The sequence below is a fragment of the Biomphalaria glabrata genome, chromosome 4 (genome assembly GCF_947242115.1).
Source record: "Biomphalaria glabrata chromosome 4, xgBioGlab47.1, whole genome shotgun sequence".
NCBI lineage: Eukaryota > Metazoa > Mollusca > Gastropoda > Planorbidae > Biomphalaria > Biomphalaria glabrata.
In genome coordinates, this window is record NC_074714.1 from 53987040 (window position 1) to 54014896 (window position 27857).

General features: G+C 40.6%; 1 protein-coding gene across 2 annotated transcripts; it reads left to right on the forward strand.

Annotated features, from left to right (window-relative positions):
- The first annotated feature begins 6006 nt into the window (after positions 1-6006).
- LOC106076742 (uncharacterized) lies at positions 6007-27616 on the forward strand. Of its 2 annotated transcripts, none has more exons than XM_056025553.1 (9): positions 6007-6204; positions 9007-10453; positions 14940-15095; positions 15474-15608; positions 16222-16368; positions 18980-19105; positions 21693-21925; positions 23255-23303; positions 26001-27616. In XM_056025553.1, exons 2-9 carry the CDS (start codon positions 9077-9079, stop codon positions 26808-26810), a joined length of 3033 nt encoding a protein of 1010 aa, XP_055881528.1. In that variant the 5' UTR covers positions 6007-6204; positions 9007-9076; the 3' UTR covers positions 26811-27616. The 2 variants fall into 2 exon arrangements, with proteins under 2 accessions (XP_055881528.1, XP_055881529.1); XM_056025554.1 differs by lacking the exon at positions 6007-6204 and adding an exon at positions 6750-6766.
- The last annotated feature ends 241 nt before the right edge of the window (positions 27617-27857 follow it).

The window sequence follows — 27857 nt, forward strand, 5'->3', positions numbered from 1 at the left end:
ATAAAAGAAGGCCGTCATCAGCTGAAACATATTTTCTCTCGAAATAAATGTTTCTCCTTTTAAAACAAACACAACACGCCCCCCCCCCGACCCTCTTCTCTCCCCCCGACCCCCCGGGTGGGGGGGGGCAACCTTTCCCCCCGTTGTCCTCTTAGGTCTAACATAAGATTATTCACAGAAGCTCTGTGACGGGCACCTCTAGCCCTCTCAATACCTTAACATTTCCAACAATATGGTTCTCTCATTTCAAACTCTTCGCCATCCCAACGCGTGAGAGAAACAGAGAGAGAGAGTGAGAGAGAGATGGAGAGAAAAAGAAAGGATTGAGGACACTTTTTCTAGCGCCCCCTTACTGTTTGTGTGTTCAATCAATCCTTATCGCCACGAACGGCAACTCTAGAGCACTCTCGGTTTTCCACCTCCGGGGTTGTGGCCCTTTCTTTTAACTGTTCCAAAGACGGGTCCTAGCTGTTAGCAGAAAGCGGGTCCTACTGAGAAGTTTATTTACCAAGATGTCGCGCGCCCCCTCCCACCCCCTCTCCCAATTCACCTGCCCATTTTTGCGGAGGAACTGGGTGTCACGGAGGTAGCGCTGAGGATTGTTTTTACAAGTCTCCGCTACGATACTTTTCGCGAGTCGTCAGACAAGGCTCCGAGCGCGAATTTTTTTTTTTTTTTTTGAAAATGGCATGCTAATATTATCGAACCCGCGTCAGGGGCGGTAATTAAACGATACGTTAGTTGATAGAACGCTGGACTTCCTTCTCCGGAGTTGTGGTTCTTCCATAATGAAATACATTCAGTTAAAGAGTTATTGCCTTTGTTGTATGATAGGCCCAGGACCGGTCTTAGGCCACTGCAACCTATACGTTCGCAGTGGGCCCCGCGCTTTCATAGGCCCCGACTAATTCAAGGTGTAATTATTAAATTGCAAAAAAATATACGAAAAACTCATGGAAATCTCCTGAATTTATTAAAATCTCCTGAAGACTCTTGAGATCTCCAGAAAAATAGACAAAATTGTCATGTCACGGTGTCATTCATTGCGGATAATGCCAATCCTACGTGCGATAAAAGAAAAAAAAAAGCATTGTCAGCTTTCATGTAATAAAATGTAATAATCGGGCAAATTTTACCATAATCGGAAGTTCCAATACCTTATTTACTTTTATAGTCACTGGCATTTAAATATGTCATTGGTTACAAGGTTCGTAAAGTACATATCGCAATTTTTAACTTAGTAAAGAATGAATAAAATTCAAAGTCGATTTTTTTTCTTATAAAAAATCTTATTTTTCGCTTATTATCCCAATTCCCAAACAAACTAGGCCCCGCGCAATCAGTTTCGCATAGGGCCCAGCAATCGCTAGGACCGGCCCTGGATAGGCCTACACTCCAGTGCCTGTATAGAAGGCGGTTAATCATTTCTAAAAAAAAAAAAAATAGATAAATAATAATTTCTATGGTTGTTATGGTTGAAGTCATGTTTTTATTCAACTCGTTGATATTCCAACTTTAACATTTACTATCAACGGTATCCTATTTTTGTATAATCTAAAGCAGTGATTCCCAAAGTGGTCTATATAGACCCCCAGGGGTCTACGAATACCTCCAAGGGGTCTACGAAAGTAAAAAAAATAAATTGGGGGTCCATGAGATGTCCACGGGGGTCTACGATAATAGATTTCATTTAAGCAGGTCGAGTTACTTTATTTTCACATTCCATTAATGTAATTATTGCATACACTAATATATAATTTGTACCCGAGTTAATCCTTTAAATATTTATCTGCTATTCAAACGAAAAATTGTTGTAATCAATTTCAATACTTATTTAAATAGCTTAATTTTGTCTACATGTAACTAATATTTAGAAAAAAAGAAAAGAAATGTAGACAGTACAGCATTAATTATTTAAAATTGGGATTCCTTCCTTCCTTGTCAAACAAGCAGTTGCCTAAGTGACTTTTTTATGACGATATGAACCAGTTACGCTGGAGGATCATTTGAGACAATGTCACCCTGACACAAATTAAGATTTGAAAAATTTTTGAACACTCAAAGTTCAGAATTGACCCACAAAATCTCTGTTCGACATCATAAAGAGAAGAAGATGGTTTGTGAGAGTCTTACAAGATTTCATTACTTAAAGCAAAATACGGAAAACAGCAAAGGTCCAACATTGATTTTACCAGACGTTAAGTATAAACCTACATCTGTTATTATTAAAAGAATTTCTTTAAGCGACAATACAGTTCAAGGTCGCTTCAGTGGCATGTGTTATAAAATTAAAAGCTTCTTATGTAAATCATTGCCAAAGACATAAATACAGTTTGGTCTGACAAGGTGTAGCGCTGTGTGCTACAAACTGTCTAATGGTCACCATCTTATCTCATCTATGCCTGTGGTCTCTTCTGGACATAGGCCACCAACCAGCTTCCTCTAGGCGTCTCGGTTCTGGGCGAATCTCTCGAACTGTCTCCACGTCTTGCCCATCTGCTTGGCATCTGCTTCCAAATGGCGGAGACCTGGAGAACCACCATCACCACCATGAAAAAAATCCAGGTATTCATCAATAGCTGCCTGAGGAAGATTCTTATGATCCGCTGGCCAGACAAGATCTCGAATGAGGAACTGTGGCAAAGTACAAAGCAGCAGCCCATTGCAGTAGATATCTTTCAGAGACGCTGGAGATAGATAGGTCAAACCCTTCGCAAGCCTGCATCCAACATAACAAGGCAAGCCCTAACCTGAAACCCCCAAGGAAAGAGAAAGTGGGGACGGCCCAGGAATACATGGCGCTAATGGTCACCGTCTCCTTATATTTTTTTGGGTTGACCAACGAGACCTTACCCATGTTTGGGTATAGTAGCAAGGCAGCAGAGGTTTGAGTTAAGTTTTCCTTCTACTAGGTGGGTAGCAAGTCAAGGTTAATGAGCCCTTCCTGCTCAAAGCTTACTGCTTTAGGCTCCAGTTACTCGCTTTCGACCCTTCTCCTGTTAATGAAAACAGTTCCGCAGATTCAATATTTGAGCCACACGTGAAAGATCAACAAATACACGAACAACTGCTCTTTGCGAAACCTTTTACAATGATTCTTAAGGCATATTAATTAAATAATTAATTAATATTTAATGTTAGGAAAGACTACTTCATAGAACAACAAATTCGTATATGAAACACAATATCCGTAGTTGTGTAGTTTTAAATTACCATTTCACTCTTCAACTCACTACAGTTAGAAATTTGTTTTTAAAATTTTTTTAAATGAATTTGCAAAAATGTGCAAGTTGAGCAGGGGGTCTACCGAAAACAAGAAAACATGGCAAGGGGTCTACGGGACAAAAAAGTTTGGGAACCACTGATCTAAAGTTTTGTTTTCAGACCTAGCGATCTATTGGGCAGATGATGTAAAGGTCATCTGTTTCTGGCCCAGGACGGATTCAGTCACGGAGCTCTCCAGGCTTGTCGCTTTGCACTAACAGTAATGTTATGTATCTTCTCTCTCCCGATGCACGGTCCGAATGCCGAAACCGACGTGATTTTCTATAAGAACAAGGCGTACGAAAGGAGCTACAGATGTCCCTTGGTGTTCGCAGATCCCAATTTCGCGAATGGGCTAGACCACTTTTTTTTTTTCAAAACTTGTGTAGACTTAATAGCTTGTTGCCCCGTCACAGGTCGAAACGTCAGAAACAGTTGGCATGTAAAAGTTGCTTTAAGAGAAAGGGAGATTACTATTTAGGAGATTGGAGTGTCTGGGGATGTCTTGTCATGCTGTTCGTATCCAAAAAATACTGTACGTATTTGAAATAAATACCGCGGGAATTTTAATTTCGCGGGGGTCTGGGAACGTATCCTCATCGAAAATCAAGAAAACACATTTCTCTATTAATTTTCATTTTGTTTTTAAAATCTAAATGTTTAATTTATGTTACAACACTATAAAAGACTTATGTCTCTTCGGTGTAGAAATAACATTAGCCACGCAAGTTGTTCAAACTTAATCACTGCGAGCTTTCCCATTCCAATCCGATTGGATGTGGTTTATTTACGAAATAAATGATGATAATCACAACAGAAGCACAAAGAAGCGTGAAAATGCAACGGATCCTGGTGATTACATATGCCCCAACCTGCGATCGCAGCTGTGTATCAAGGATTGGCCTCTTTAGTCACACAAGAAGTTGCAAAGGGAAAAGATCGTCTCTCGAGACGTGAAATGCCACAGAAATGATGTTAATAGGTCGCTTCCGGCTCCTTGTTTTTATTGATGCCAAGGTGAACTGTTCAACAATGATAGCCTCCTTGAATCATAAGGTGCTGTCTTTACCGAAACTGAACGGTATTTAAAACCAAAAATGTCATGTTAAGAACTTGAATGGTAATTGGTATCATACAGATGCCCGAAAGGCTTCCAAAATATTAACAAGTACTAGTTAATCAGAACTGATCTAGGCTGCAAAACTGAAGGTGATCTCGGGGCCCCCATAAGGTGCGGGGCTTGGGACGATTGCCCGACTAGCCTCCCCCTAAGGCCGCTACCGGGTATAATCAGAAGTATTATGGACTTTTAGTAGCGACTGTCACGCGCCGCTGGGAAAGGCCTCCATTGTGATGGGGCTCTGGGAGGTGTGTTAAATTAAAAACAACAAATTATTGATGTAATTTAGTTCTGGAGACGTTAGTTCTAGAGGCTTTTAACGCCACTTTGGATGTGGCTATAGAGTTTGAGGCAGGAGAGCCGCTGGTCGCCCACTTTTACGTTATACGGATGTATGCAAACGCGACATGAAGCTCTTCAAAATCGACACTGGCAGCTGGGAAGAGGTGGCACTGGACAGATCCACATGGAGAGAGAGCATAAAGGAAGGGTCACGGATTGCAGATGTCATACACAACAGAAGCAGAAAGAAGGGTGAAAATGCAACGGCACCTGGTGATTATATATGCCCAACCTGCGATCGCAGCTGTGTATCAAGGATTGGCCTCTTTAGCCACACAAGAAGTTGCAAAGGGAAAAGAGCGTCTCTCCAGACGTAAAATGCCACAGAGAGTTTGAGTCTACGTTTTATGACAGTGGCTAGCAGGTCATCGTGGGGCTACCTGGGGCTGACTTAATCCAGTTTATAATCTCTTTATTCGTGATGTGTTTTTTTCAAGTTATTCCTAGGATCTTTCTGTAGCACCTTAGCGCATTTCTTGTAATGTATATGTGGGAAGCGTGGTCGAGAGGCTAAGTGCGCTTGAACTTGGCTTGTCTTGGCTACCTAGAAGGGGGCTCGAGGTTCGACACCCGACTCGGGCAGAGTTGTGTTTACTGAGCGCCTAAAGGCAGCACGGAAAACCAACTCCTAGATACCCCCTCCCTCCCACCGGTCTACAAATGAGATTGGACCAAAGCGCTCTGAGCATGCTATAAGCATGAAAGTAGCGCTATATAAAAGCTATAATAATAATATGTTCTACCTATATTAAAATTGCGTTTGATATATAGCAGTTATTCACTCTAACAGTGAACATTGATACTGACCATTTGGAAGATAGCCCTACACCGCACTAGATGGAGAGAGACGGTGATCAAGTTCACTCTAACAGTGAACATTGATACTGACCATTTGGAAGATAGCCCTACACCGCACTAGATGGAGAGAGACGGTGACCAAGAAAGCGTGCCATACAAAGAAATGGACAGCTCCTCTACCACCAAAGAAAAAGGTAACTTAACCTGTGAAATTGGTGGACTCGAGTGTGTCTCCAAAAAAATGGGCTCCACAGTCACATGAAAATGTGTTCGACAAGAACCATAGTCACTCTACGACAGCAGGAGACCAACAAGATTCACTTAATATTGTATCATGTCTCGCACTGATAGTATCTTTTGTTATCAACAGAAGAAATTCTAACTAGAATATCACTATTTGATGGCGTTCTTTTTGTGGCGACATAATGCGCCGGTGTGCAAAAGTCTCAGATAAAGCACAATTTTGAAACGGTGTTTTTTTTTTAGGAGTTCTAGTCTAGACGAAAGGTTTGAAAAGAAACGAAGTTCCCTCCTGGAGACTGTTTATAGAATTAATATTGGACTTGGTTTGAGAGTCTGTCGTTAACAGATCTTTAGTTGAGATTTATTGGTTTTAAAGCTCGCGAGATTAACGCACGGGACCTTTATTTTTTTTCTTTCTTTCTAGACTTTATATGCAGGTTTGTTAATATAGATCTAGATCTAGGCTTTATTATGCAGGTTTGTTAATATAGATCTAGATCTAGGCTTTATTATATGATTAAAATATATGCAGGTTTGTTAATATAGATCTAGATCTAGGCTTTATATGCAGGTTTGTTAATATAGATCAAGATCTAGATCTAGATCTAGACTTCAGATGCAGGTTTGTTAATATAGATCTAGATCTAGATCTAGACTTTAGATGCAGGTTTGTTAATATAGATCTAGATCTAGACTTTATATGCAGGTTTGTTAATATAGATCTAGATCTAGACTTTATATGCAGGTTTGTTAAGATAGATCTAGATCTAGACTTTATATGCAGGTTTGTTAATATAGATCAAGATCTAGAGCTAGACTTTATATGTAAGTTTGTTAATATAGATCAAGATCTAGATCTAGACTTTATATGCAAATTTGTTAATATACTAATATAGCTCAAGATCTACTATCTAGATAGATGTAGACTTTATATGCAGGTTTGTTAATATAGATCAAAATCTACTATCTAGATAGATGTAGCCTAGACTTTATATGCAGGTTTGTTAATATAGATCAAGATCTAGATCTAGAGACTAGATAATTGATTAATATAATACTGGATATACGTCTAAGATCTTTATCTTGAACAGGACCGGATTTAAGTATGTAGAGGTCCCGAGGCAAGATTTTTGTGGAAGCCCCTAAACTCCTTCAAAAGCTTGATTAAAGATCCTCTTGTGAATAAAAAAAAAATTATATCTAAAAGCAGGCTAAATTTTCGAAGAAACAAATATTATTACAATTTTTAAAATTTCATTTCCTTTTTTTAAAAAGTATTTAATATGGATATTTTAGTTTAAAAAAAATGTATATATTTGAGTTTGTGGAGGGTAAAGCCCTTAGCAATGCCGTAAATCCGAAGCTGTACCGGTATTTACATATTCCAAGCATGTTACAACTAAAAGCGGACACTTCTAAATCACGGCATTTTTGCCACCCGACGTAAGATTCAAAATGTTAACTTAAAAATGAAAATAAAAAATAGTTTAATGTTTCAGAACAGTCAAAATTCCGATTCTTTCTTGGAGGCCCCTTTTCTTCTAGAGGTCCCGGGGCTGTAGTCCCGCTTGTGAAATAATGTCTTTCTGCGACATAGTACAGCTAACCAAATCCAGTTATTCTAGGTCTAGATTGACTGTAGACATATTGAAGTTGTACTTCTAGATAGAAGGTCTAATCTGAAATTTAAAAAAAAAATGTTATTACAATGCTTGTTAAGTTAAGATGTTATCTAGATTATGAATAGATATAGGTGATTTCTAAGTATAAAGGGTACCTCAAAATTCATGCCATATACATAATACATATAAATATATAGTCTATATTTTATCTAGATACAACTGTTCGTTGAGTTGAATGTTGAAGGCAGAGGGCTGTAACAAAAGCTCCATGCATTTTTTTTACATGCAGGGGACGTAACCGATAGACAATTTACTTTAAACAATATAAACAGTTGTCTCTCTTAGATAAGATTTTTTCCAAACAAGTATTCATGTATGGCGCTTTTATCTCAGCAATGTGTTAGGTCTAGCTCTCCCGAGACCCGAGTCCGCTATTCTGCCTCAACGTGGCTCTCGGGTGGAAACGATCATTTGAGGAAGTGATTAGGCTAAATGAATAGCAAAACAAAACTCCTGTGGGAGTGTCCAAGGGAATGCAAGAGCTTTCCCATTGCACGGTGCGGAGTTGAAAGAGAGCTTCCACGTCCCTGTCGATAATCCATGCGCCGTTCTTCAATGGACCGTTACACTAATCGCGAGTCCTGCACGGTTAGCTTGTTACAACCTAGGAAAATTGCGAGGGTTCCCGGTGTACTCGGCCTCCGGCCATGCATTGTAGTCCATGCGCCCGGAGTCCCAGATATATCGGAAATAACAATGCTTTACATAGACATTGACTTGGAGGATCTCTTTCAGACAGATCGGTTGTTCAAGCAGGCTTACATGCCTGGAGCTCGAAGAGCCTTAGGCTCAACTCTTTTGACAATCACACACAGTCTAGCTCTCAATGTGTGTGTTCATTACTCGGTCTAGAGAGGTTAGAATAATGTTTGCGTATTGGATAGTTTATGACGTGTGTAAATTAAAGTTGCTTTATGAGATGTGTAAAGTAAATTAAAGTTGCCTTATGTGTAAAGTAAATTAAAGTTACTTTATGAGATGGTTAGTAAATTAAAGTTGCCCTTTTAAACCATCCGGTTCTTAGGGAAGAAGTTGTAAAGGTCACTTGTTTCTATTGCCCACGGTTACCGAGGGTGTCATGTGGCCAGCATAACGACCAACTGCCTTTACTTTTTCCCCAATTTGTGCTAGGTACCTATTAGGGTTGGGTGGACTTAGAGGCGCCCCAATGATCCCAAAGTTCGAAGTTCCAGTCTTCAACAGGATTCGAAGCCGGGATCTTCCGGTTTGGAAGCCGAGCAATTTACCACAATGTCTTGCGTGTGTTTATGGATTTTTTTTGTGTTTATGTATGTATTGAAGGATGTTTTGTGTGTGTTTATGGATTTCTTTTATGTATTGAGAGCTGCATGTGTCGCATGTATTTTACGGACTTCTTTTTATAGGTTTATTATAGTGTATGTTACTATAGGTTGTATGTGTCTAGGGATGTCTTGTATACGAATGTCTTGCATGTAATTATGGATGTCCTGTATGTGTTTAAGGATGTGTTATGGATATATTGTATGTGCTTATGGATACCATTTTATAGTTCTATATATGATTTATTATTTTCAGTCTCTGTCAGACGCCATAGTTTTCTTGTGCAGTGGTAAATGGCCTGCGATGTCCACCTACGCCATCAAACATGACTAGTAAAGGGACAGAGAGTGAATGGGAGTCCACCTTAGATGAGGACAGTGAGTGCGAGGCCGCCGCTAGTCAGGGGTCGCGCATGCGCCGCGGCGACATTAGCGCGAAAGTCACCCAGGAGATGCGCAGGATGATCCACAAGGCGGAGAAGAAAGGCGCCGCCAATCAGGCGCCCTTCCAATCCCTGGCGGAGAACTGCGGTTTTAAAGTCATCTCTGAAGACGACACCAGCGACTGCGAGCGTGAATTTGAGAGCGACTTCCGCAGCAGCGACGACAACGAAGACGACGGGAACAGTACAGCATCCACCACATGCACCAGCTGTTGCTACAGCGACCACGCACTGCGTGGGAGTCGCTGCAACAGCTACCAAGTATCCGGCCAGCCGATCTGCTCTGCCTCGGAAATTAGCCACAGTGAAAAATCGAGCCGCAAAACAAGAGACGCCATGCAGGACTCAGTTTTGAAAGGGAGCTCACAGCCAGCCAAAACTTGGAAGGTGGAGGCCGGGAAAACTGTGTGGGAAAGGATCGACCCAGTTGTTGATAATTTGGGAACCCCTCGAGACTCTTCCGCTAACCACGTCACTATCGAAGATTCTCTTCCTGCAAAATGCAAACAGAAAGCAATACAAAGTTCCGGACGCTCGGCCTTCCGGCCCGTGATCGCAAGAAGTCAAGGTGACCCCAATGTATCCGATACCTCCAAAACTACAGAAACGAAATATAAAATCTTCATGGAAAACACGGCTTTGGGTTCTCAGGGCAACCGAACCGTCGGCCAACCCAACACAAAAAATACCGTGGTATCAAAGCAGGATCAGAAAGAGAAGATGCCCGCTCGCTCCATCGATGTTCGACCTCTTGGCAGGGACTCGGCGAACAGCGATAAGGAGGTGGAAGAAACTATCAGAATAACGAAAAAATTGAAAATCTCCGCCAATGACCAACAACGAATTCAAGACTCGCAATTGGCGGAAAACGGCAGGCGATCTGGGGGAATGATTCCTCGACTGCGGGAGATGAACGAACGTGTCCTAAGAGTCGGCAACGCGAAGCAGCCAGCTACCTGCAGGGCTGACAAAACGAAGGGAGCACCTAGCGCTCGGCGATCAACAGACTATGCCCAAAAGACAAACTCGCCAGCAGGCTCTTCCTCCTCAGTACGGAGACAAAACAGCATGCAGAGTGATGGACCCAGGCGCCAGACGTGTGACGGACAAGTGAGCTCTACAGATTCCAGGCGGCACAGGTCAGAAGGTCAAGTCGCCGGTCATAATAATCGAGCCCCGAATAGCGCCATCGATGAAATGTTCACGCCACTGGCGCTGCCTGGAACTCGGGTGAAAGACAACACTGGAAGTGAGACAATGGTAAGATTTTGAAAGTTCATTTTGACCAGGGGCTTTGAACAGGGACTTTGGCAAGTGGCTTTGACCAGTGGGTTTGACTAGGGGCTTTAACTATGGGCTTTGACCAAGGGCTTTGACCAGGGGCTTTGACCAGTGGCTTTGACCAGTGGGTTTGACTAGTGGCTTTAACTAGGGGCTTTGACCAGTGGGTTTGACTAGTGGGTTTGACTAGGGGCTTTGACCGGGGGCTTTGACCGGGGATACGTTTAACTAACAGCTACATAGTATTTTACCGAAACATTATCTTATCTTATAAAATATAGACGTTTGTTCCACACAATAAAAAAAGAAGATAATTACATCCTACGCGTGTTCCTAGGTCAATCTAGTCATGTTCATCAATGAATTAAATTCTGCCAAGTCATTGGTTTGCCAGGCTAGCTCAGGCAACCCATTCCATGCTCTAATAGCACTAGGGAAGGAGGCGCGTTGGTACAAATTTGTCCTAGCACAGAGGTCGGCAACCTGCGGCTCGCGAGCCACATGCGGCTCTTTGGATGTTAAGCTGCGGCTCTTTAGTTCCATGCGAAAATATTATTTCCCAAGGTCCAAAAGAAGAACTTTTAGGATTGCTACCGCTTTCGTGACAAACTAGCGGAAAAGATGTAGCAAATGTCATGCAAAAATACCTTGAAGACATTAAGATCGATTTAAATAAAATAGTTTCAATAGCAACTGATGGAGCCAGCAGTATGACAGGAAAAAAATAAAGGAGCTATTACGATTCTTCGGAGCAAAGTAAACCATGAAATTATTACATTTCACTGCATTATACACCAAGAAACGCTTTGTGTCTAAACATCTCTAGAAGAAATAGCTGAGGTCGTGAATTTGGTAATCAAGATTGTTAACAGCAACTTGTCAAAAGCACTCTACCATCGTCAGTTGAAAGAATTCTTAAAGAAATGTAGACTCAGTATTCTGATCTCCTTCTTTACAATAAAGTGCGATGGCTTTCCCAATGTAAGGTGTTGAAACGTTTTGCTTTGTGCTTGAATGAATTAAATACATTCCTAAATGCTAAAGACATTAATTACCCTGAATTAGAGAACGACAAATAATTGCAAGCATTTTACTTTTTGATGGATATATCAATGAAATTAAATGAGCTGAATCTAAAACTACAAGGAAAAGGATACCCAATCTATGTTTTGGTAGAAGAATTCGTTTGTTTTGAAGATAAAAAAATATTCTTTTTGCAGAAATTATTCAGAGCGGTCAATTACTTCATTTTCAATTTGTAAAGCAATATTGCGACTGTTGACATGAGTTACTTCAGCACAGTTATAAAATAAAATTAAAGATGAATTTGCTGACAGATTGGAGCAATTCAAAACACACAAAACGATTGTCGAATGTATAAAAAAAAAATCTTCTCAACGCTATTAGTACCGAAATCCACATCGAGCCATTTGGAATTGATGCTCGATCTCTGGACATGCAATTGATTGATTTAAAAAGTAAAGCTTTGTGGAGTGGAAAACTGACAGAGTTGGAAGAGTTGAAGGTCCAGAAATGAATATAACCCAACAAAAGTGGACAGCTTTAAAAGAAATGCGCGAGACTAGACACTTATATTCGACGCCTGCAATAGTCTTCCAGATTGCTACATTCAGGTGAATAGTTGACATTTGGAAGGCCGACTATCGTCGGATCTGCATATTCGTGCAAGCAAGCGTTCTCTTGCATGAACATAATTAACAGTAAAGTAAGAAGCCAACTAACAAATGAAAATTTAGAGTTATGCGTACCGTCGCACAAAAAAAAAGCCCTGTATATATTTATTTATAGGGCTTTTTTGTGACGGCACGCACCAGTACGGCGTACCGGCAACTTTTTCAATTTTTGGGTTTGGGGGGGGGGGGGGAATTACTTTTCTTGTATTTTAACGTTTAGGGTTTTTATTAATTTATATGTAGTTGAAAGTAAGGCAATCCATCACTGAATAACGGCACCTAATCACTGAGTACCGGCACCTATTTTTTTTCACATTACAAAAAAAAGCACTGTATATATTGGAAGAAAAAATCGTGTGGCTCTTTAAAGACGTTGAAATTTTGTAAATTGTAATTTTTGACTCTTTCGACTCAAAAGGTTGCCAACCCCTGTCCTAGCATATGGGACGAGGAATGTGCCTTTATCTTTGTGTCTTTCAGAGTATTTTATTAGGTTTTGTATTTGTATTTGAAGATTATGGTTCAGTGTTTTATGTATGATTGCTACTTTACTTTTGAGTCTTCTGTCCTGAAGGCTTTCTAAATTTAGTGATTTTACTAAAGGTGTTACTCTAGTCAAATGTGAATATTCGTTTTTTTGTTTATAAATCTCACTGCTTTATCTTATCTTATCTTGTCTTATCTTATCTTATACAGAAGTTACTTCAAAAAAAAAAGAAGATAATTACGTCGATTCAAGAGTATTGTATTATTATTATTATTATTTACTTATATTACTTATATTTCATTGTACTTTTGATTATGTGAGTTTATTATCAACGACGTGTTCTAATAATGTAGACCAGGGGTGGGCAAATTACGGCCCGCGGGCCACATGCGGCCCGCCGAAGTGTTTTATGCGGCCCGCCGACACCTACAGAAATCAGGTGTGCCCACATTATATAGATATAAAAATGCAAATATTTAAAAAAATATCTATATAAATTATTGAAACTGCCTCATTATAAAAAGTTTTAAGTAAACGAAGATTATGCTTATTGGCTATACATCAAAACACTCAATTCAAGACACAATGTCTGAGTGTTGGGTAGGCTTGGAACAAGATGGTAAGTGTAACAACTGATGGAGCTCGATCTTTGACTGAGAACCATAAACTTGAAACAGGAAAGTTTGCACAAGGCTGTGTATACTTTAATCACTAAACCATCTTATATTCTAAAAAGAAATAATAATGAAACTTGCTAGAGCTATGGGAGTTAACCACGGGTAGTTCTGATCTATGAATAAATAAACAATTGTATCTGCTAGCTTAGCATGGGCAAGGCAAAGGAGAAGAATATACAATCTCAAGGATGAAATTGTTATGTTACTTGAAGGACATTGACTGTGACTGTGTTACCAATATTTCTAATGGAGAGTGGAAGACAAAATTTCATGTTTAATATGGTGTTCATTGCAATTGATTGTTTACATATGAAATGTAAATGCATGTTAAGTCTTTTCAAACTGTATATACCCATTTCTACAGGCAAGCAAAAAAAAAAAGTTTTTGTCATTTTCCTTTGCTGAAAGGTGAAACTATCTTTAGTGAAATGATTACAAATACAACACTTATTAAGAAAAGCCGATTCAGCTCCAGAGGACATAACTCAAAGCAAAGAGAAGTTCCAGTCAGTATCACCACAGGGAGCTTTATGGGTGCCAGAAGCTGTATTTCCACATTAAAAAAAAACTTTGCTGCTGTTCACACTATTTGAGTACACATACATCAGTTCTTCTTCTTCGTTCTCATTTTACTTGTTAAAGGGTTCAAATAAGTAATTCTATATCTGAGATGAACCGCGTAGTGGTTTCCAGATCAGGCAAATCTCCGAAAAGTCTTTAGAGAGTCTTGTTCGGGTCCCTTGATTTAGTATGCACCATTGAAGGACATGGTCAGCATTCTCTGGTGATGCTCCACAAGGGCAGGCTTCGCTCGTCCCTACATTTAACTTTCGGAACATAAATTGTCTCATTCAGTGATCAAGCATTTTTGTGGAAACTAAACAAGTATGATCCCTGGTCAATGTTGACTGACTGTAATTTGACAGCAGTCACACACAGAGGTAACAACTAGTAAGATAGTTTCACAGTTAAGAAACATTATGCACGAGTGTAAAAAGTAAAATACTGCACATTAAGTACAACTGTATATCTGGGGGGATATTGTGATAAAAAAGACAACAGCAATAAAATAAAATCGAAATACAGAGTATATATGAATTAAAAGACATTCTACACAGCAAGCTTATCTTTCTAGAATATATATATATATGCGGCCCGCCATTCCCAAACTTTTTTTAATGCGGCCCTCGATACAAAATGTTGCCCATCCCTGATGTAGACAGTTGTCCAAGCTCCAGACCAGTCAATTAATATCTAAGTAAATGTATATAAAAAAAAGAGAGCTTTTATAGTTCTACTTGATAACAAAATCAATTCTATAACGTCACAATGAACTTTGAACTGATCTAGATCCTGAATCTAATATGGAACACAGATACAATAAATATCAACCATTAAATGATTTCTGGTCGAGAATATTTTGGGGGGGGGGGGGGGAATCACTACAATATTTAAAAAAAAAAGTTATTTTTTCCCGCTAAATACTCAGAATGTGCCAAGTGTTACGTCAAGGCAAAAAAGTTTAGGAAACTGCCCTATTCTGGGTCTGAGCTGGCTAGGCTTTTAAATCCCAGCATTCATGTATGTCACTTCCTGTCTTGCGACAGACAGCAGACGACAAGCGTCACGTGGACTACAGACGTAACGTCAACTGCAACTACGAGGACGCCGATAACGGAGAAGAGATTTGCGCCAGTGCGTTCATCGGTCAATACTTGTATGAGCTGTGGAAGAATCAATGCCTGTGTGACGTCAGAATACGGGTGAGTACAATTTGCTTTCAAAATTTAGGTTAGGTTGACTAGATACCTATTATTCCACTGGGGTGTAGAGACCTTCTCCCAGATACCTACTACTCCACTGAGGTATTAAAACCTTCTCCCAGATACCTACTACTGCACTGAGGTGTAGAAACCTTCTCCCAGATACCTACTACTCCACTGAGGTATTAAAACCTTCTCCCAGATACCTACCACTCCAATGAGGTATTAAAACCTTCTCCCAGATACCTACTACTCCACTGAGGTATAGAAACCTCCCAGATACCTACTACCTTACTGAGGTATAGAAACCCATTTTGTTTATAATGTTAATAAAGGATTGTTTTAAGAGCTAAAAGTCATGTACGATGTCTATTTTAGGTCGGTAAAAGCTCCTACCTGGCCCACAAGATTGTTTTGGCGGCCTTCAGCGAAGTGTTTTGTCCCAACGAACCTCAAAAGATGCCGTCTTTGTGTTTTGACGTACCCCACTCCACACCTGATGCTGTCTATCAGGCAAGTCACACAAAAATTTAGTTATGTAGATAGACATTATAACTTTAGATACTTTCTTTTTTAGAATCCGCGCTTGCAATGTGATAATCGTGGATATTTTTCTCCTCAAGTTAAGAGAACACATGCACAGCGACACTGTGACAGTTAAGTTGACCAAGTTTCCCCTTTCAGACCTTGCGACCTATAGGGCAGATGATTTAGAGGTTATCTGTTTCTAGGCTCACGGTTAACGACGGTGTCATGTGGCCAGAATCAGAGGCGCCTTAAGAATCTCGAAAAAAAAAAAAAGTCCCAGTCTTCACCAGGATTCGTACCCGTTTAGGAAACATGGCGCATTACCACTCAGCCACCGCTTATATAAAAACGGACAGATATCACACAGTGACAGATGATATCACACAATGACAAATGATATCACACAATGACATGATATCACACAATGACAGATGATATCACACAATGACAGATGATATTACATAATGACATGATATCACACAATGACAGATGATATCACATAATGACATGATATCACACAATGACAGATGATATCGCACAATGACAGATGATATTACAGTCAAAGATATCACACAGTGACAAATGCTCCGTTTTCTAGATCCTTCTCTACCTGTACACGTCAGAGATGGAACTGACCGATGGTATCTTGGAGGAAGTTCTCAACGCAGCAAACTTCATGGGCATCTGGGAAGTCATCTGTCTCATCAAAGAGATACTGTCCAAGCCAACGTTTGATAACTTTGCGGTGAGTTCCAAGCCAACGTTTGATAACTTTGTGGTGAGTTCCAAGCCAACGTTTAATAACTTTGCGGTGAGTTCCAAGCCAACATTTGTTAACTTTGCGGTGAGTTCCAAGCCAACGTTTGATAACTTTGCGGTGAGTTCCAAGCCAACGTTTGATAACTTTGCGGTGAGTTCCAAGCCAACGTTTGATAACTTCGTGATGAGTTCCAAGCCAACGTTTGATAACTTCGTGATGAGTTCCAAGCCAACGTTTGATAACTTAGCGGTGAGTTCCAAGCCAACGTTTGATAACTTCGTGATGAGTTCCAAGCCAACGTTTGATAACTTAGCGGTGAGTTCCAAGCCAACGTTTGATAACTTCGCGATGAGTTCCAAGCCAACGGTTGATAACTTTGCGGTGAGTTCCAAGCCAACGTTTGATAACTTTGCGGTGAGTTCCAAGCCAACGTTTGATAACTTTGCGGTGAGTTCCAAGCCAACATTTGATAACTTTGCGGTGAGTTCCAAGCCAACATTTGATAACTTTGCGGTGAGTTCCAAGCCAACGTTTGATAACTTTGCGGTGAGTTCCAAGCCAACGTTTGATAACTTTGCGATGAGTTCCAAGCCAACGTTTGATAACTTTGCGGTGAGTTCCAAGAGAACGTTTGATAACTTTGCGCTGAGTTCCAAGAGAACGTTTGATAACTTTGCGGTGAGTTCCAAGAGAACGTTTGATAACTTTGCGGTGAGTTCCAAGAGAACGTTTGATAACTTTGCGATGAGTTCCAAGCCAACGTTTGATAACTTTGCGATGAGTTCCAAGCCAACGTTTGATAACTTTGCGCTGAGTTCCAAGAGAACGTTTGATAACTTTGCGGTGAGTTCCTGGCTAACATTTGATAACTTCGCGGTGAGTTCCAAGAGAACGTTTGATAACTTTGGGGTGAGTTCCTGGCTAACATTTGATAACTTCGCGGTGAGTTCCAAGCCAACGTTTGATAACTTCGCGTTGATTTCTAAACCAAAGTTGGATACTTTGCGGTGAGTTCTAACCCAACGGTTGATAACTTTGCGCTGAGTTCTAACCCAACGGTTGATAACTTTGCGCTGAGTTCTAACCCAACGGCTGATAACTTTGCGGTGAGTTCTAACCCAACGGTTGATAACTTTGCGGTGAGTTCTAACCCAACGGTTGATAACTTGCGGTGAGTTCTAACCCAACGGTTGATAACTTTGCGGTGAGTTCCAAGCCAACGTTTGATAACTTTGCGGTGAGTTCCAAGCCAACGTTTGATAACTTTGCGGTGAGTTCCAAACCAACGTTTGATAACTTTGCGGTGAGTTCCATACCGACGGTTGATAACATCGTTCCTTTTATGGACCTGGTGGTTTTACTGTTATCTAGTAACCCTGCGGCCTGTGTATCTTATTTTGTGTAGGTATGGAACCTTGGCTATGTTAGATATTAGTGGTACTAAGTGGTACCTGGTATTTTTGGCCTAAGAATGAATAAATTTCCGACATAGTGGATCTAGTCATGAGCGGTATAAATTCTCCCCCCCCCTCCCCATTCCGCTTTTCTTTTTCAAAAGAAAAAAAATCCTTGAGTCCGAAGGAACGTTGCTCCTATGTAGTGCAGGATTAAATTTCCAATGGGCCGCTTGGATAATGTCTCGTGCTAGATATGGCCCGCGGGGAAGGTTGGCATTCACTTTTATAGAAAACCATTCATTCCAACTGTTGATGTGTAGTGTCGAGTTGAACATTTAATCTAATGCTTTATATCAGCGAGGTAGCTAGATTTACTATGCTCATGTGTAGTTATTTAAGAGTGCTGTTTGTCACAGAGTTCATAGTTCATTGTGGGATATTAAATTTGTAATCGTTGTACGTGTAGAGTTGAGTTACAAGACTCCAGTTCGAACAAAAGAGAACAAATCGAAGGACAACGCTTTACAAAGTAGGACGAATTGGAGGACAAAGTTTTACAAAGGAGGACGAATTGGAGGACAAAGCTTTTACAAAGTAGGACGAATTGGAGGACACAGTTTTACAAAGGAGGACGAATTGGAGGACAAAAGCTTTTCAAAGTAGGACGAATTGGAGGACACAGCTTTACAAAGGAGGACAAAACAGAGTTTAGACTAATGGCTTTTAAAAATTACGCTAACTAGATAAAACATGATCAGCTATGTAAGGGCCGCAGCGCTATGTTATAATCATCAACAGCATCAAACGAAGAGTTCTAACGTATGGTACGCACGAAGTGGTATTCAAATAGTCGACCAGGAGTTTCTTTTGTCCTCCCTGCGCGTTGATCAGCGTAAACGCTTTCGACGTTAGCTTTATGCCCGGGAATTTTCCACAAAAAAATGTAAAAACCCACACCTTTTTATGTTACTATATGAACATCTAGAGGAAGTTGTAGTCATTTGTTTGCTGTTTGTAAAAGTGATTGATTTGAAATGGATGAATCCTCTTGATGCTTGAAATGAGATTAAAATTAAACACGGCAGGCTCGTCCATTCTTGTATGCTGTCTTCTCACCACTTTCTCTGTCTATGTTTAAACCCAACCAAAGTCTCAAAAATATATTCGCTACTCTCCTCCTTTTTTTCGTATCCTTCCAGTTGTATCTAGAGATCAGAGAACGGCAGGGCATGTCCGCTGGGCTGCTGGATTTTCCGGACATTGTTCGGGAGCACCTTTTGGAGCTCATCGATACTCCTCACTTTCTGAGTTTAACGATTGATGAGGTAAGAGCAGACATTAGCGTTCTGACAGTACGGGGTTGACAGTACGGGGTTGACAGTACGGGTTGACAGTACGGGTTGACAGTACGGGGTTGACAGTACGGGTTGACAGTACGGGTTGACAGTACGGGGTTGACAGTACGGGGTTGACAGTACGGGGTTGACAGTACGGGTTGACAGTACGGGGTTGACAGTACGGGGTTGACAGTACGGGTTGACAGTACGGGGTTGACAGTACGGGGTTGACAGTATCCAGCAGTGGTTCCCAAACTGTTTCGGAAGACTCCATAAAAAAGCTAACAAGATCCTCGAAATAAAGAATCACCCTTTGTGTCAGGAATTTGTGATTTTACCATCACAAAAGAGATACAAGACACCGATAGCAAAGACAAACACAAACACTCTTTTGTTCCCCTGGCAATCCAATCATTAAATAAGAACAATCTGGTATAAACTTTGTCACATGTAAATTATGAGTGAGTCTGGTGTGAATGTACACTTTGGTTTCTTATAGTTATAATGTTTTTTGTTTGGTGTAATGCACAAATTGTAAGACAAATTTCCATACGGACAATAAAGATTATTATTATGTTAGAAATGAACGAGTAGTCATTCTCTGGCGCTGCCAGGGTCGAGTTTCGCTAAAGAGAAACAAAATTCATCGTAGTCCCTTTAACACTTTCCACTGAGGAATTTTCTGGTGGTGTGGCAGGTCTGCAGCAGTACCGCCCTCTGACAGGCAACGAAGATGTTCCTAGGAATGTTATTATTATTATTATACATTCTAAGTATTTAGCGGAACACTTTGATTATTTCTTTTTAGAGCGATTAATTCACGTGTTGACCTACTAGTTAATTATTCCAGTAGTTAGTGGAACGCCTATTCAGACCTTGATGAACACTAGGGTTAGGAGAAACACGGTTTGGGAAACACTGGTATACAGTATTAGGCGTAGCATTGTCTAGTGATATGTTAGCAGTATTAGAAGCTGGTCGAGAGGCTTAGTGCGCTTGAACTTGGCCTGTCTTGGCTACCTAGAAGGGGGCTCGAGGTTCGACACCCGACTTGGGCAGAGTTGCGTTTACTGAGCGCCTAAAGGCAGCACCGAAAACCAACTCTTAGATACTCCCTCCCCACCCCCCACCCCTTCAACTGGTCCACAAATGAGATTGGACCAAAGCGCTCTGAGCATGCTATAAGCATGAAGATAACGCTATATAAAAGCTAGAATAATATTCTTAACTCTCAGTTATACAGCTCTCTCAATATAATAAACTTGAAAACACGATTGTAGTATTAACACATAAGACTGTTCCCGCATCAGTCAGTACGTAGGGCATCTAGCTCTCTCCACACAGATTGGTCATAGGCGACATACACAGCCTCTTTCCAGTTGATGCACATACAATTTTAGGTCATCTAAGAAGTTAAACGTGGACGGCCATATTTTTTTTTCTATCCTCTTTTCGGTTGACTGACTTTAGTTTCGTCTTGCCTAAGGTTTTGTCTAGCACATCTTTGGGGGGGGGGGGGGGAGTAGTGGTGAGAGGTCAAGCGCTTGGCTTCCGAATCTAAGGTCCTGAATTCGAAACTCGGTGAAGACTGATGTTTTAATATTTTGAATTTTCAGGACAAAGGAGGACGAATTGGAGGACAAAGCTTGTTTTGAATTTTCAGGATTCCTAGGGCGCCCCTGAGTCCACCCAACTCTAATGGGTACCTGACTTTAGTTGGGTAAAGTAAAGGCGGTTGGTCGTTGTGTTGGACACATGACATCCTGTTCGTTAACCGTTTGCCATAGAAATATCTGCCGCATATACTGAAAGGGGAACTCTTTATTCTCTCTCTTTCTCTCTCTTTCTCTCTCTCCCTCTCTCTCTCTCCCTCTTTCTCTCTCCCTCTCTCTATCTCTCCCCCTCTCTCCCTCTCTCTCTCACTCCTCCTCTCTCTCCCTCTCTCTCTCCCTCTCTCACTCACTCCCTCTCTCTATCTCTCACTCTCTTTCTCCCTCTCTCTCCCTCTCTCTCTCCCTCTCTCTATCACTCCCCCTCTCTCTCTTCCTCTCTCTCTCCCTCTCTCTCCCTCACTCCCTCTCTCTCCCTCTCTCTCTTTCGCTCACTCCCTCTATCTCTCCCTCTCTCTCACACTCCCTCTCTCTCTCTCACTCCTTCTCTCTCTCTCCCCCTCTCTCTCTCTCTAATGTATAGCACTTCTCTCATGCTATGGTTCAGTCTCTTTTATATATTCATGAACAGCTTTGAACAAACATTCCGATTCGAATCTCTGTGAAAATGTGATATTTTTTAATTTCGAAATGTTTTGGACGCCCCTGAGTCCACCCAGCTCTAATTGGTACCTGATATTAGTTGGGGAAAGTTACAGCATTTTGGTCATTGTTCGGGCCTCGTTAACCGTTGGCCTTAGAAACAGGTGACCTTTACATCATCAGCCCTATAGATCGCGGAGTCTGAAAGGAGAACTTTACTACAAATCAGAATCCTGATTTGTGGCATTCGTGTTGTCATTTGCTTTAGATAAAGATGACATAATAACCATAACGCATTATTCTTTGGGGTTCTCTTTGTTCAGCTGGAGGCGCTCCTGAGAGACCCTGACATCATGGTGGAATCCGAGATGGACATCGTGAACGTCATCTCCAAGTGGATTGAGTATGACCCCTTCCACCGCATGAAGTGTGCCGCCCGGCTCCTAAGTCTGGTCAACTTTGAATGTCTGTCAGCTGAGACTTTGTTTGAGATAGTGGAGGAGAAGAAACATCTTTTTGACATGGATGCCATTCAAGTCCTTCTGGAGGCCTTCAAGTGAGTTCTTCTACAGTTAGACCAAGCGTAAAAATTGTTAGTTATCTCTCTTTTTTACAAATTAAAATAATTCTGGTTATCTCCCTTCTTCCTTTTTTTTTTTTACACTTAATATATCTTGTTATAATTTGTGTTTAAGGAACGTTCGGATATTACGTAACTACTTGGGAAAAGGGGTCGGGGGGCATCAAAATTTTTACGATTTGTTACAAGGGTGGAGTGGCTAGAAGATTTGTGGCGTAAAAAATAGAATAATATTGAAATGAAATAACAAAACTTTTTTTTAGATCATTTTGTCATATCAACTCTCGTGTTTAAGTATGTTGTCACCACAACTTATGGAGCCTACATCATTATTTTTTTTAATAGCACTTTAAAAATATAAATTATTATTATTAATAGACGCATTGTTCCCTTGACTTCCACGGGTCCGACCTTCACTTACCACTTATGAATGGAAAAAAATTCCCGCGTTTTTTTTTTTGTTTTGTTTTGTTTTACATGTTTCGGATGTTCCTTCAGAGTTGAAGATAGTTTACTTCCTAGTCCAAACCTCCCGCAGGACGACGGGGGATGGGAGCGGGCAGGGTTTGAACCCTCGACCGTCGATAAATCCGAACGACAGTCCAGCGCGCAAACCGCACGACCAGGCAGCCATCCTTTTTTCGTTTTACACCACGGGTTTTCCGGCGGCCGACCAATGTACGTGGTACAGTATTGGAGACAAAAAATGAATACGTCATCGATGCGCTGATAGAACTCCATACTTTTCCATCATTTCTTAAGATACCATAATAAAAGAAATGTAATTTTGAAAATGATAATTAACAAATACGTTTTTTTTTTGTACATTCGAATTTTCTAATGTTACTCTGCGGGAGGGGGGGGGGCATTGAGTTTTGTTACGATTTGATACAAATAGGGAGGGGAGGTAAAAAGCTTGATATTTGTTGTGGCGTAATTTCCGAGACGTTCCCTTGTTTATTTCGAGACGTTTATATATATATATATATATATATATATATATATATATATATCGGGATGCGTCTTATGTGATAGGTCTTAGTTCGAACCTTGGACGCCCTGAGTCCAGCCAACTCCAACGAGTACCTGGCATACACGCTGGGATGGCGGTTAGTCGATGGGCTGACCTGACCATACGATACATTCAATGAACGTAGGCGATAGAAGCAGATGTTTAACATTATCAGGTCCAATGATCACATTCGATAGGTCTGAAAGGGGGGTATCTTTTGACCCCATTTATTTTATGCATTGATAAATCTATGTTTACATATTTTAATGAATCTGTGTTTCCTTATTTTCAAGGTGCCATGCCTTAAGAGCTAAAGATAGCTGTCGGATGCCACCAAACAGGGTAAGTAAGCCTGATGGGCTTGGTTGAGTTATCGTTCTGGATGAGTTTGGTCGAGTTGTCGTTCTTGATGAGTTTGGTCGAGTTATCGTTCTTGATGAGTTTACTCGAGTTATCATTCATATAGATACAAAAACAGCGTTTATTTCCCCCCCCCCCCCCTGGTCTTAAATATAGCTTCAATTTACTTTCACGTATCCCTTAGTTTGTCAGACCTCTGGGGCACCACATATGATCTGTCGACCGTCTTTCTTAATTCTTCTCTGTCTTTTGGCTTCAATTCAAATCTCTTTCATTGACAGGCCTGCCCAATTTTTTTTTTTTTTTTTTTTTTTTACACATCTTCCCATCGCTTTCTCTTTCTACCAGTACTTATGATGCCGGGTACTGTTCCCTGTAGGAAGGTCTTTGCTAGCCCTAAGGACCTCTTGAAATTACCATACTTTTTTTTTTTTGCATTTTTTTCTTTGACAGTAATAAGCAGGTATGGCCTTATAGCCATTGTGATCCTGTTTCAAATTTTCTCATTGGGGGGGGGGGAGGGAGGGTCAATTTGTAGGCGATACATGTTATCGTACAGATAAGAACAAGACATAGATCCAGCAGTAGTTTTTACAATGTTTATATCAATTCACCCTGTTTGTCTGTCTGTCTGTCTGTCTGTCTGCTAAAAAAAGTGTGTACACGTTATTACTCCCAAACCTATTTTCGGATCAAGATGAAACTTTGCACAATTATTCAATGGCAATCAGTCAATTAATCCTGGTAATTATTTATTTGGTTTAATACCAACAAGGGATATTAATCCTACAGTGTTCACAAATACGGCTTAAATTAAAAAAAAAAAAAAAAAAAAAAATGAATGTAACTTTTATTAACGAATATAGACCATTTTTTTTTATCTTCAATGTAGGACAACTGAAACTAAGTACAACTCACTCCAGAGGGATGTGGTTGAGCGGTTGAGCGGTAAAGCGCTTGGTTTCTGTACCGAGATCCCGGGTTCAAATGTTGGTGAAGACTGGGATTTTTTTTATTCCGGGAACTTCGGCGCCTCTGAGTCCACCCATCTCTAATTGGTACCTGGCATTAGTTGGGGAAAAAGTAAAAGCGACTGTTCGTTGTGCTGGCCACATGACACCCTCGTAAAAACGTTGGCCACAGAAACAGATGATCTTTACATTATCTGCCCTATACATCGCAAGGTCTGAAAGGGGGAACTTTTTTTTTACATTTTGCAATTCACTCTAGACAAAATAAAACACGTCTTTGTGTCACTCGCCTCTCCCACTTCCACTTTCACTCCCCCTATTTATAGTCTCAACTACAACAAACTTCCTCGTGGTTACATCAGAATCTATTGAGCCCATTCAACCAAAGTATCCGCCTAGTCTTACTCATACGTACATAAGAAACTTCGCACATATACTCCATAACAACGTTGGCAATATTCAAGCTGTTTATAGTTTATACCAATAAAAGATTGAATTTATGTCTTGCTGTTTTCTTGAATCTTTTTCTTTTCAGCGGCGCCCGAAAGGGGAACAGACGCTATTAGTTTTGTGTAGTCCGTCCGTCCGTCCGCCCCGTTTAGATCTATAAAGAAGAAAAGATATTGAAAATCCAATGTCATGATATTTTAGACCTTTAAAAAATCTGATGCAACGGCTACTTTTTTTCTTTTCTGAAAGAGAAAATTTTAATTTTTTAAATCCACTATGCAAGCAGTTGTTTTGTTTTTTTTTAATAAAAATACACCTTATTTACAACTATTCACTTTTAATAGTAACAAACACGGGAGGCTTGTTAGTAAGGGGAATGGCTATTTACCAAATTTTTAACACATTTATGCAAATGGTTTCGTGATTTTTGTTCAAAAATATATTATCTTAATTACAAATGTATTGCTACGTTGGATAAATTAACTTTTTTTAATTAAAAAAAAAACTATTTAGTATGCATATAAGTTGGACATAATTTAAAGCAACAATTAATAAATAGTTTTTCATATTATCGCGTTTAGTACAGTTCACTAGAAATGCATATAACACATTTAACTTACAATTTTCTTTTCTTGAGGCTTTGAATAAGAGATTGACCCTTTTACAAAACTATTAGACCAATATTCATTAATGACATCAGTTAGGCCAGGTTCACATGTAACTTCACCTTCACTTTCACCTATCCCTTGGTCTGCTGGACCTTTGGGGCACCACACAAGATCTGTAAACCTTCTTTCTCCATTCTTCTCTGTCTTTTGTCTTTGATACAATTTCATTCTGATGTTTTTTTTCTGAAAATATTAAAACCTGCCTTTTTGCCTACCCAGGGTGGACCACTTCGGGGGCTGGTTTTGAGTTTATGTTTCCACACAAACTTTCTTTGTAACCTTTTTGTTTTTTTATTTTTTGTTAACTATTTTTGTACTCTTCTCGTTTACGGTTTGCCGCTTTTATCTCTTCTCTCTCTCTTTCTCACTCTCTCTCACTCTTTCTCTCTTCCTCTCTGTCTCTCCCTCCCTCCCTCTCTCTACTCCCTCCCTCTTGCTCAAACACTCTCTAACACACATACACATATTTTCTCTCTTTTTCTCACTCTCTCTTCAGGTCTTTCGCTCAGTATTCTGTTCTCTCTTGCTTTTGTAGAAGCACTATAGCTACTATACAGCCACTGTTATAACAGCATTGTTTTCCCTTCTAGGCACAGGACTATTGCAGAATGGGTAGACCAATGGGGATCAACGAATGCTCTTCCAACTGTGAGTCAGCGTTTCCAGTGCAAGAACAAGTTCGACCCCTGGACACGCACGTCAAGACGTTTAAGGAGATCAGAGACCATTTCGCCTCCCAGCGTCAGACGGAGGCCCGCCGCGTGATGCCGCGCGGAAACCTGGCCAAGCAGTGCATCAACTCGCACGCCGTGCCGTACGACGACGCGCAGCCGAAGTTTAAAGGGACCGGCGTCGCCTCCAGCGCCGTCCCGTCTAACAGGAGCTCCGGGTTCCACTCGGCGGAGAGCCCCTGCCAACCGAAGCAGTGCCCCACCGCGAACGACAGCGTCAAAGCTGTAAGGGAGTTCCACCTGAGCGCCGCCGCCCCTGTGATGAACGTGGAGGGACACGCCAACAGGTGTCCAGAGGAGCTGGAGCAGCGTGCGTCCGCGGAGAGACGGAGCCGAAACGTCAGCGGACAGAAGCCTTTGTGTGTTGGTGAATACGACGAGAGCACCATGCAGTCCAAACCCCATCCAAACCTGAGCAACAAGGGCAGACAGGACGACAACATCGCCAAGAACAAATCGCCGTCGAAGAGCGGCTGGAGCAACGACTGCTACCCACCCTGCAAGTCTCCGGGTCCCTTATGGGCCGACAGAGAGGATGAGCTGGAATTTACAGGACAACAGGGGCGACGACTGGTCAGACGCCGTGGTGATCTCATCAAGCCGAGCCTTTCCCCAGGGGACACAACTGGTTCAGAAAGGTCAAGCAGAAAACGAGTGACATTTTCCTGAATCTTTGGCCAAAAAAAAAAAAATCTTGTCTAATAAAATAGAGAATTAAAAAAAAGAGTTAAGAAAAACAAATATATGTATAAATGACACACCTAATTCGTAACTACAATTGGATCATTGAAGTAATTTTGATGGAACGTAGGCCCAACTACACAGGGCACACCACAGACGGTAAATCGAATGCGTCTTTAATCGAGATCAATCGCCAGCCTCACATACAGTTGCCAGTAGCAGGGTTAGAAAAGTATTGTTTTTGAGATCATAAAATAAATTGACTATGTCTCAATCTATTTATCTTTCAGATAAGCTCTCTCTCTCTCTCTTTCTACCCCTCTCTGTTTCCCTCACTCTCTTTCTCTTTAATTAAACCATCCCAATTAGTTTGCCCCAGTTTCTGCTGCTTTCTGTTGTAATAGATAGTCTTTTTTTTTTTACCTTTCCTAGATGTCAAGGATCTGTTATGGACAGATTTAATCAATTAGATCGATTGATTCCTTCATAATTTTAATTTTACTTATTACAGAAAAATTATTTTTTTTATATTTGTATGCAAATGACACGCTGTGTTTTAAAATATAAAAAAACAACTTGCACTTAATGACTACAAAATAATATTCATGTAAAATCTACGCTTTCTATCACTTTCTTACAAAGTCACTAGACCTTCTATTTCTCAATGTTAAGCTATTGTCATCAGAGTTAGATCTAGAGCTAGTTCAATAAAAAACTTCATAATATTTCAATATTGTGTCATATAATGAATAAACATTTCTAAAGAACGTACTATATAATGTATTAAGTAAACATTTTAGTGTTTTGTTCTTATTCTTGTGTCTGCATGAATGTGTCTGACTCGTATTTTATATTAAGTAATAATCAACAACTTATGAGATCACGCCAAGAGCAGGGAACAAACACATTCAACTACATTCAAGCACACTTGACCCTTTCACAGGAGAGCCTCAGTTGCGGGTGCAAAAAGGCGCTCTATTCACGCCAAGAACATGGAACAAACACATTCAGGTACATTCAAGTACACCTGATCCT

Coding starts and splice junctions, on each gene's coding strand:
- LOC106076742 (XM_056025553.1), top strand. CDS start 9,077: ATGACTAGTAAAGGGACAGAGAGTGAATGGGAGTCCACCTTAGATGAG. Junction 15,096..15,473: donor TGTGTGACGTCAGAATACGG/GTGAGTACAATT, acceptor TGTCTATTTTAG/GTCGGTAAAAGCTCCTACCT. Junction 23,304..26,000: donor GTCGGATGCCACCAAACAGG/GTAAGTAAGCCT, acceptor TTTCCCTTCTAG/GCACAGGACTATTGCAGAAT.